General features: G+C 35.0%; 1 protein-coding gene across 1 annotated transcript; it reads left to right on the plus strand.

The window, feature by feature from the left end:
- Positions 1-875: 875 nt before the first annotated feature.
- On the plus strand, positions 876-10,884 carry LOC5517628 (protein AF-9). Its single transcript, XM_001637584.3, has 4 exons — positions 876-1,245; positions 5,618-5,873; positions 6,999-8,024; positions 8,298-10,884. The coding sequence occupies exons 1-4, from the start codon at positions 1,044-1,046 to the stop codon at positions 8,545-8,547; spliced, it is 1,734 nt and encodes a 577-aa protein (XP_001637634.2). The 5' UTR covers positions 876-1,043; the 3' UTR covers positions 8,548-10,884.
- The last annotated feature ends 137 nt before the right edge of the window (positions 10,885-11,021 follow it).

The raw sequence follows: 11,021 nt of genomic DNA on the forward strand, positions 1-11,021 counted from the left end.
TTGTACAACCCTTACATTGTTTCCAATTATGACCAACTTGTAGCTGGAATTAGGGAAGGAATTGAAACTTTTGTACAGATCTGAAAATGGTGTTTAATGGGGAATGGGGTGCCTTTATATATTGGTATAACCCCCATCCCCCTATTCAAGAAATCCTGATTTTATCCCTGGTTGTATAGACAAACAGATGTGTTTCACAGTAGCAGATACAGGATTTTTCCAAGGGCGGTAATTGGAAATTCTTCAATAGGAAAAGGCTTCTTTTTGGCATTCAAGGGGGTACGCATGCTTCCTGTACCCACCACAAGGGCGGATCGAGCTTTTCGCTGAAGGGGGATTTGGCTCAGTGACTGAGGGGGGAGGGGGTAATTATTTTTTGTTATTATTGTTTGTTATTATTTTATGTTTATACATAGTTATTCTGATGTATTTCAGTACAAAAATCCGAAAAAAAAACATGCCTGCTATAAAGTCAGACTGTCAGATGGCTGCAGTGGACAAAAACAAAGTATTTTGGGTAGGTTAACTGGCACTTAACTAACAAAACATAAACGAAGGATAAAAAACTGCTTCTCAAGGACAATACTACTAGAAGCTTGTTGTAGTTAGATAACCCAAACCCCCCTTCCTAAATTTAACCACCCATTCTTTTATTTTATTTTCTTTTGTGTTTTCATTTTTTGTAATTTTGCTTGTCATATTTTTACTGTATTAAGAGTCCGTCTTTGTAGATCTAATATTACTCTATTAGATAATCAGCATTTCTGAGTTTATTATTCTTCATACAAATGTCTTGTCGGTTGCGTCAGGTCAAATTTGAGGTACTGTACCTCCCCACCCTTACCCCGTAAATCTCCTAACCCGCGCATGCTCACAAACGATCTGTCATAGAGAACTGTTGTTGAATGGTCGAGTCGAGTATTGCCTTCTGATCTTCCGTTTATCCAATGTTTTACCTGTTTTCAGTAACACAAGAGCCTATATACAGAAACAGAATGCCAATGTAGCAACCGTCCAACTTAGTGGAGTTCTGCAAGCTAGCAATGGCCGCATCGCCCGATTATGTGCAAGTGCAGGCGAAGCTAGAACTCGGACACACTGCATCATGCCGTAAGAAACTAACCCCAGAAGGATTTACCCATGATTGGAAAGTGTTTGTGCGGGGATCGGACCACAATGATATTTCTCACTTCGTGGAAAAGGTCATCTTTAACCTTCACGAGAGTTTTCCAAATCCAAAGCGAGGTAACTAACTTGTAAATCCTAAATCGTAGTACCATTGTGTTGAAGTGCGTTGTTCTTCTCACACGGTCAGACTCATCAAAATTAGAATCCCGTACAAGAATTCTATTCTCAGCGCTCTGAATTCTATATGTCTTATTTAAAGCAGATTATCGATGTCTTGGTGCCATGAATTGCATGATAACTCAGTACAATATCCAAAGTTGTCATTTGAGACAACGAACATTATTGAAAGATTCGAAACAACCGCGCAACCTCACTCAAAGTACACCCATCTATTACACTAGAATACTTTATTAATTCAGAGTAGAAACAATATACTAATGCATGAGTTGTTTCGAAGGCCATACAGACTCTGTGATTTGAAAAAACATGATTTAATCTGTCCAACGCTGTCGAAAACCATAAACCACGAATTTCATAAACCATATTTTTTTGGTGACAAATCCGAGCTCAGACAAGTGTCATGTCAAGATTGAATTTCACCACTACATTTTACACTTCCACAAAACCTTTTACGATATAGATGCTAATTTAACCTTTTCTTTTATCTGTACATCCGTCTTTTAAGCCCTTTTTTGAGCGTTTTTTTTCTTGAGTTGCGTGTATTAACGGGTCATTTTTCTGTTTATATATTTCACACTGTTACATCTCGGTGTCTTTCCTTCCCGTTCTACTTTTCAATTAAAACGTTTCCCAAATACTAAAATTAATCGCAAATAACATAATAGTATCAAATGAATCCCAGGCTGGTATAAAATGATTGTAATTCTGTGGATTTTGGAAAGTATGACTCAATATAATTGGTCTTTATCCGACATTTGTGATTTTATTTTTTGGTGATATTGTGTTCGATTGGCTGTTCACTATTTCTCAAGGCATCAACTGTGGCTGTTCTTTAGATTTGTTCCGTTGGTTTGATTAGCCTGCCTTAATATTCGAAATTGCCATACAGTATTTGTCTAGCTAAATATCCTTTTTTCTGAGAGAAAGACATTTGACTGGAATAAGCAGAAACGCTACTGCTGTTGCTTTCTTGTTTTTTTGCATGTGATAAAATTGCAGTACTGAAGACTATCTCCAGACACCACTTGTTAACAATGGATTTCTATATCTATTGACTTAGATAAGAAAATACTGTTTGTTTCCCCAGTTCCCCAGTAAAAGAAAATGTTATAATTACTTCTTAGGTTGATGATTTTGCCAAAGCTAAAATACTGTAGTGTTGACAATTTCATTGTCAATGCAGTGAAATCAATATTTATTTTTGATCAGAACCGTTTAAAAAAAAACTAAGAACATTGAGCTTCAGATGGCAGCAAAATGTTGTTTTGCTAGTGTGAAGCTTTATAAAATGCAGAATCAAATTGTGTTTATAATTACAACCATTATGATATCATGGCCATTGATAATCGTGTAAAGTGCCCCTAGCATCATTTCCTGTAGATTGTTTTTAATATTTACTTACCCTAAGATGAAGAATAGGTAAAGAGTTTTCATATGATATTAGAAAATATCTCGAGATTTCACCACGGGCAAAGACACAACTTTTAAAAACTGCTTTTTCTTTTCATAAGTTGACCCCATAAAACAAGCCCGTGCGCAGTAAGAGCAGCGGGTACTTGCATCAAGCGAAAATGTGCAAGAAATTTTCTAATCAAGTAGCTTATGAATTACTATTATTTGTAAAAAAATAGTAATTTTTGTATTTTATTTATAAGACTATTTAAAACAACATAATCAAGTGCCATTTTTCTGTTAACCATGTTTTATTACTCTGGTAACAAATGCAGCTGTTTGAGTATTTTGATTGATTGGTTTATTGAGAGTTATATATTAACATTTTACTGTCATTCAACATATGGCCCTCTTTTGTCTTCAGATAGGGTATCCTCTCTTTTCAAGACTGTTCTATTCTAGCACATACATCACTTCATGATTGTTAACATTAATATTTTTAAACACGTCAGTGCAATGTAAATGTGGAAATCACAAATAATGTTTTTTTGTATATTGTAGCTAATTAGTTGCTATTGTCCTTCTACAGTATTTCAGTTGGCTTATATTATAGCTAATTAGTCACCATTGTCCCTATATCTTAATTGTTGTATATTATAGCTAATTAGTCGCCATTGTCCCTATATCTTAATTGTTGTATATTTTAGCTAATTAGTCGCCATTGTCCCTATATCTTAATTGTTGTATATTATAGCTAATTAGTCGCCATTGTCCCTATATCATAGTTATTGTATATTATAGCTAATTAGTCACTATTGTCCCTATATCTTAATTGTTGTATATTATAGCTAATTAGTCGCCATTGTCCCTATATCTTAATTTTTGTATATTATAGCTAATTAGTCACCATTGTCCCTATATCTTAATTGTTGTATATTGTAGCTAATTAGTGGCCATTGTCCCTATATCTTAATTGTTGTATTTTGTAGCTAATTAGTCACTATTGTCCCTATATCTTAATTGTTGTATATTATAGCTAATTAGTCGCCATTGTCCCTATATCTTAATTGTTGTATATTATAGCTAATTAGTCACCATTGTCCCTATATCTTAATTGTTGTATATTATAGCTAATTAGTCGCCATTGTCCCTATATCTTAATTGTTGTATATTCTGGCTAATTAGTCGCCATTGTCCCTATATCTTAATTGTTGTATACAGTTGAAGCTCTCGTAAGCGACCACCTTGGGAACTGACACCTGTGGTCGTTAACAGAGCTGGTCTCTTACGAGAGCTTGCTCTCATAAGCGACCACTGGGTGCCAAAAACTTGAACAATAGGTGTTGGTCGCTTACGGGAGCTTAATTAAAATGGAATCTAAAAGTTATCGTGATAATAACAAAGCTGTAATATTTTGGTTTGTTGCTTGATTTAAAAACTAGGTATTTGACTTGTCATGAGAGTGAGTTGTTTTATTTAATAGCAATTAATTCTACGCAAAGTAGCTCGTTATGCTCGTTTATATCGACGACTTAAGCTTTTTTTCATGAGAATATCTTCTGCGTCTAGGACTATCGCATGGCATATTGTTAGCCGATTTCTAAAGCGTTCAACAAACAAGTGGATGGCTATTGTAACTAGAAAAAGGATAAATCATGGAGCTGGCAATGGACTAGAGATTCCTTGCATTTATACATTTTCTGGAGACAAAGAAATGTCAATCCCATGGTTGAAATCAAAGTTTGAAAATTGTAATTATGGTTGCCTACTGGAAAGGCAGCTTTTGTGAAACAAACAACATTTCCGCTTTATATGTGATTCCAGCATGCATTGGATATGATGTTTATCAGGTGTTGACTGATGTTGTAAAGCCAAAAACCATTGTGGTCGCTTACGAGAGCTTAAAAAAAAATCTCAGTTGGTGGTTTGAAATTGTGGTCGTTAACGGAGCAGGTCGCACCGATAAGTTGGTCGCTTACGAGAGCTTAGAATTACAGAGTTTGTGTGACAATTCAATTGTTGATTCGTGATCGTGGTCGTAGTCGGAGCTGCTTGCTTACGAGAGTGGTCGCTCAGAGAGCTTTGACTGTATTATAGCTAATTAGTCGCCATTGTCCCTATATATTAATTGTTGTATATTATAGCTAATTAGTCACCATTGTCCCTATATCTTAATTGTTGTATATTATAGCTAATTAGTTGCCATTATCCCTATATCTTAATTGTTGTATATTATAGCTAATTAGTCGCCATTGTCCCTATATCTTAATTGTTGTATATTATAGCTAATTAGTCGCCATTGTCCCTATATCTTAATTGTTGTATATTATAGCTAATTAGTCGCCATTGTCCCTATATCTTAATTGTTGTATATTATAGCTAATTATTCGCCATTGTCCCTATATATTAATTGTTGTATATTATAGCTAATTAGTCACCATTGTCCCTATATCTTAATTGTTGTATATTGTAGCTAATTAGTTCCCATTGTCCCTATATCTTAATTGTTGTATATAGTAGCTAATTAGTTGCCATTGTTCCTATATCTTAATTGTTGTATATAGTAGCTAATTAGTTCCCATTGTCCCTATATCTTAATTGTTGTATATAGTAGCTAATTAGTGGCTATTGTTCCTATATCTTAATTGTTGTATATAGTAGCTAATTAGTTGCCATTGTCCCTATATCTTAATTGTTGTATATAGTAGCTAATTAGTTGCCATTGTCCCTCTGTCTTGATTATTCAGTTGCTTTAGGCTTGTTTTGAAGGGGTCCACTTAAAATATAATTAAATGCCTGCCCCATCCCTTCAAATCCCAAGAAAATACAAGGAATGGAAGAGGTAGTTTTTCCTAGTTAAATCATATTTTAGCTATGGTCTAATGAGATTTAATTTTCTGTCTTTTTTACTTCGCAGCTTTTACAGCCCCTCCATACGAAGTCAAGGAATGTGGTTATGGAACATTTAGCTTCCCTATCGATATTTACTTCAGGAACAAAGAAGAACCAAAGAAAGTCACAATTCAGTACGACCTTATTCTGCCTGCCCTAGGGTGTTCTCCCATTACCAATATTCGTAGTGAGGCACTGAAATTCTTGAATCCCCCTGATGAATTCAAGCAAAAAGTGCTCAAGGCAGGAGGAGAGGTACTCGATCACAGAAATGGGATTGGGTAAGAGAACTTTTATAATTGCCTAGTTGTGTTTTTCCATCACCCTAATAAAACTAATCTGAGTCAACTTTCTGTTGAATAAAGCTTTTTAAGAAGTTCCATCTACTGTCAGTCCATATGTTTGTCTTTCTATTTGTTCTGTCTGTCTGGGGCCGGTTCCTGAAAAGTGAGTAAAATTTATCTGCCCATAGGACTTATCCGTAGGTTAAACTTACTTAGCGATTGATAGCTATCCGACTGATAAAATCTGGTTCCTGAAGTTATCCCTCTAATAGCTATCGGTGGATAAGCAACAAGAAAATTAGTTTGTACAGTAAATTGTACACAGGAAACTCTGCAAATCAATTTGGCTTGTGTTTTTCAAGAAAACGTATGGAAATTGCCAAAACACAGCGAGCAGCATTTTGAATCACCACAGGCTTCCCAACACGTCATTTGCAAGCAATATGTTAGATGTGCTAATGATCATTTCCAAGCTTGGGAGCCCTGTGTTATCCAAATAACCATGGCAACAGCTCATCTTGGATCACATGACTTATTGTCAGATAGAGAATTATCGGCTCCTCTTGACCTCTGATAGTTTTATATGCTACTTTATAAGAGGATAACTTTATCGGTTGTTTCAGGAACCTGTTTTATATATGGATAGTTTTATCTGGGGATAAAATAGTGCATACTTATCAACAATAAAGGCCTGGCTGAACTAGCCGACATGTCTCCTAAATGTTTCCTAGTTTAGTCAACACCAAAAACATGTAGTGCGCGACAAATTTTGTAGAGCGCGACATGAAAATGTTTCTCGACTATCTGAGAAATATTTCTTTGTCACTTCTACAAGATTTTGCACACGCTATAATGCCTCTTTGGGTGGCTAAACTAAGAGACATGTCGCACGCAACATGTCACGCTCAACATGTCGCCTAGTTTAGCCAGGCCTTAACCCCTAAAACTGAATTTTTTGGAACAGGCCCCTGGCCAATAAAAATGCTTAAGGAGATTTCCAAAGAAGCCAGAAGGCGATTTCAATGCTTGAAATTCTAGGCCAGAGCTGACAGAAAATTGATAAAAAAATCCATAACATTATCTCTTTTTGGTTCTGATACTAAATATATATATTTTTTATAGGTCACCTCCTAACACTATAACTAAAGCTTTGGGTCCAACAGCTTTAAACTCTGGGAGCAGTGGAAAAGAAATGCGAAAAATATCTACAGAGGAAAAACCTAATCAATCAGAGCCTCCAAAAAAAGTAAAGAAAATTAAGACTGAGAAAGTTGAAAAGACAACAAATAAGCAGCAAAGTAAAAGCTCAGAAAATGTAAGTAATAATAGTTTGAAAAGAACAAACACTGGAGAAGATGTACTTAATGCTGTCAAAAAGAAGAAAAAGATCAAACTAGAAGATGTGCCATCCATTAATCAGAAGCCTTTAGGGTTTATACCTATAGAGCCACCAGGAAATGGAGACAAGGATCGAATCTTGGAAACAAAGGATGTCAAGCTAAAAATCAAATCACTTCCTCCCAAACCAGACAAAATTAATGAAAAATCACACGTAAAGGCAAAAAAGAAAAAGGACAAAAGTTCAGTTCCAGGAAATACAGAAAAATTAAAAAGGCATTTGAAAAAGAGTAAAGAGAAAACTAAAACTCCAACAGCGGACTCTAAAGTGAAGATTAAGGAAGAGAAAGTGGAGAAAAAAATAGAAAAAATAACATTTAGGAGGAGCTCTGGGGATAGCTGGTCCAGTTCGTCCTCTGGGTCATCTGGGCTCTTTAATAAAGCTGTTGCTTCTGGGAACACTAAGAATAATGCACTTGGTGCTCTGATGGCCGAGCTTGGCGATATTGACAATGACATTGATGATCACGAGGATTCAGATGATGATGAATTCTTGAAACTGGCAACCCCATTCCAGTCTGTAAAACAGGAGGTCAAATCTACGCCAAATAATAATAAATCCCCTTCAGTCAAAGACAGTAAATCAAACACTGTTACTAAACCAAGTAAAGCTAAGACAAAGAGTGGATTACAACAAAAGAAAACGGATTCAAAGAACTCTGCAGCAAAGGTCAATGGAGTAAAAAGCTCTCCAACTGCTATAAAGATGGAAGTGAGCAGTAGACAGATTTCGACCTTGGCTAAACAAAGGTGTGTCATGGGTGAAATAAATTGCATCTGGCCCTTGAGTCCTAAATGGTTGCATTTGCTTATTCTTGCAGTGTTTTTATTTTTGTACAATGCAAATTCAGTGTGAAAAAGCCCATTTGAGGTTTATGTAGCTAGGGAAAAGGAACACTTTTATTGTTTTTTTATTGAAAAAATATGTTATTTACTCAACAGCCCCAGAACCAAAACAAAAGATGAAAACAAGACAAATTTATTGGTTATTTATTGAAAAAATGTATGTTATTTACTCAACAGCCCCAAAACCAAAACAAAAGATGAAAACAAGACAAAGCCAGCAAGCAATGGTCACAGGCCACAAAAAATGGACTTGATTCATCTGCACAAGAGATTGTGTCTAACACGGGATTCAAGCAGCTTACAAATGATAGCTGACATCATGGAAGAGACTGGATGTTACCAGATAACCGACACCAACTTGACATTCGACCTGTACAAACTGGACTCAGACACTTTACATAGACTGCAAAAATGTCTGGACAGGTGATAGAAATGCCCGGAAAAAATATGTTACAAATGATGGAGCTACAAGGAACAAGATGATAGTACAACAAGTTAGAGTTCTTGGTCCTTTGCACTGCTTGTGCTGTTAATCAAGGTGGTATGTACTTGTAGCTTACTCTTACCAATTCACTACAATAAGACCCCAATAACTTGAGCTCAGGCAGTTTAAACCCTCTAAATTAAACTTACATTATGTCCCTTATATAATTTAAGCTGTTTCTACTCAGATAACTCAAACTCCCCACTAACTCGAACTAATTGTTTGATTGAGTATCCAACTAAACATAATTTACTTGTATTTGATGTTTTAAAGTACTATACTGACTAATTTCCAGGAAGGACAGCATTATCCAGGCAGAAAGGTTGGCCTACTTATATAACTTTGTATATAACTTATATAACTCATGTTTTAGAGACCATTATATGCTTTACATCACCTTGATGCAGAGTAATTTCTAGGAGGTAACTCCATCTTTCAGGCAGTTAAGTAACTCATCTCTCTATTCAATGTTTTAGAAAGCATGGTATGTTATCCATGTTTTTCCTGATGAGCAAACTTATAAATGGACAGCCTGTTTAATGTACAGCCGGCCAAATTATGTACTTATTCCTTCTCTCTGTCTATTAGTTTTGATATTTTGTTTGCATACAATAAGGGAAAGATTTCCAGGAAAACAACTTCATTATCAAGGAATGGTATGTAGCTATTCTGAACAATTGACATTTAGACTATCAGTCCAATCAGTTATGTTTTCCATATTTATTCCTTTTAGGCTATTTAGTTCTGCTTGAACATTGTATCAGTTTGAAATGCTTTTGATCAATGTTTTCAACTGAGCACAGACTTTATTTAAACCTTACAATTTGTAAGAAATCCAAAATTTATTGACATAAGCATCAGAATCCTAAAAAAGGATATGGACGAGAATAGGGTCTCTCTAGGAAATATTCTACCTTATTACACTTAATTTTCAAAACATCAAAATTGTGGGATGGCGATTTCGCGACACTTTAAATCTACCCGCGATTTCGCTATTTTCATAAAAACCAGGTCACTTTATTTTCGCGATTTTGCGATTTTAAGACAATATATCAAGCAAAACAATTATAATTATGCTTTAATCATCACAACTGTGACAAACTAGCAAAAACGTGAGGGGACTAAATTTATTTAATAAAAATCTATGTATATATATATATATATAGTTCAGAATTGTCCAACTCAACCCCTTACGGTGGCTATTATGTACAGTAGAAGACTAAATAGATAAGGTGTCTCTATAAAGATTATCAACGGGTAATATTTCACCAGACTTTTTGTGTACTCATTTAAATTTCGCGCTCCCAATTTTCGCGACACTTTATTTTCGCGAAATTCAAGTGACGCGAAAATAAAGTGTAATAAGGTAGTTCCAAATATTCTCACAAAAATCATGGCATCCAGAATCATTCATATTTTATAATAGTCATATACCAAAACTTTTTAGGAAAAAGCTTTCTTTTTCTACTAGATGTTTATAGCAAAAATATTGTAAAACATCCCAAAAGCAGTGGCAGATCTAGAATATTTCAAAGGATTGTTCAACATAAAAACTTCACCAAATCTCTCCAAGTCATCATTTTGCTTAAAAAGGTTTTTTTTGAAGCCACAGAACCACCACTGGAACCTACACTGAGAAAAGTTAAATGTCATTGTACGGATTTCTCCAAAAAGCAGAAACTTGTTACAAATAATCGCAATAATTACAAATACTTTGTTCTGTACAATTTCCTGACACTAACATGAAGAAAGTACATAGAAGTAATGAATACGCAATTCTTGTAAATGATTATATATTTTCTCTGTTCATATAATTTATTTTGATTAAGCAATCTATCTTCTTTAGACATTCTATAGTTTGAGAGTCCGGCCAGCAAACGTCGACCAAACGCGCTGTAAAAAATCTCTTATAGGAGGTGATATTCGCTACGAAAGTACAGTAGGTTTATATATTTATATTATCCGTACATAGTAATTAATATTTGGCTGGAAAATCTCTAGCCTCACCATATTTTATGAAGTTTATAGAGGTTTAGATTTAAAGTTTCATAGACATTATGACATAGTGACGTTTGTATATACTTCCCTCTTAGAAGGGTTAATAGATCTTTTTTTTTTTGCCTTTTGCGTAGTTTTTGCTGGTCGCCAACTCTTTCCAGCTCTAAGCTATATATTCTATACATCTTTTATACTCAATTCTTTTGTATGAGTAATATGATATATTATGTACAGGTTTCATGTGGCATTAATAAATTATTATTAAAGGATATATATACCATACCCTGTGTGTGTGAACTTCTTCTGGGTCGCGTGGGGGAGAATTCCAGACTTTGGGTGTCCCAGATAAATGAGCATATATCTAAGGGTTGTAAACCAAGAAGTTTTTTCGGACTTTCTGCCCTCTTATAACGGCCACC

This window comes from Nematostella vectensis, chromosome 5 (assembly GCF_932526225.1).
Source record: "Nematostella vectensis chromosome 5, jaNemVect1.1, whole genome shotgun sequence".
Lineage (NCBI taxonomy): Eukaryota > Metazoa > Cnidaria > Anthozoa > Actiniaria > Edwardsiidae > Nematostella > Nematostella vectensis.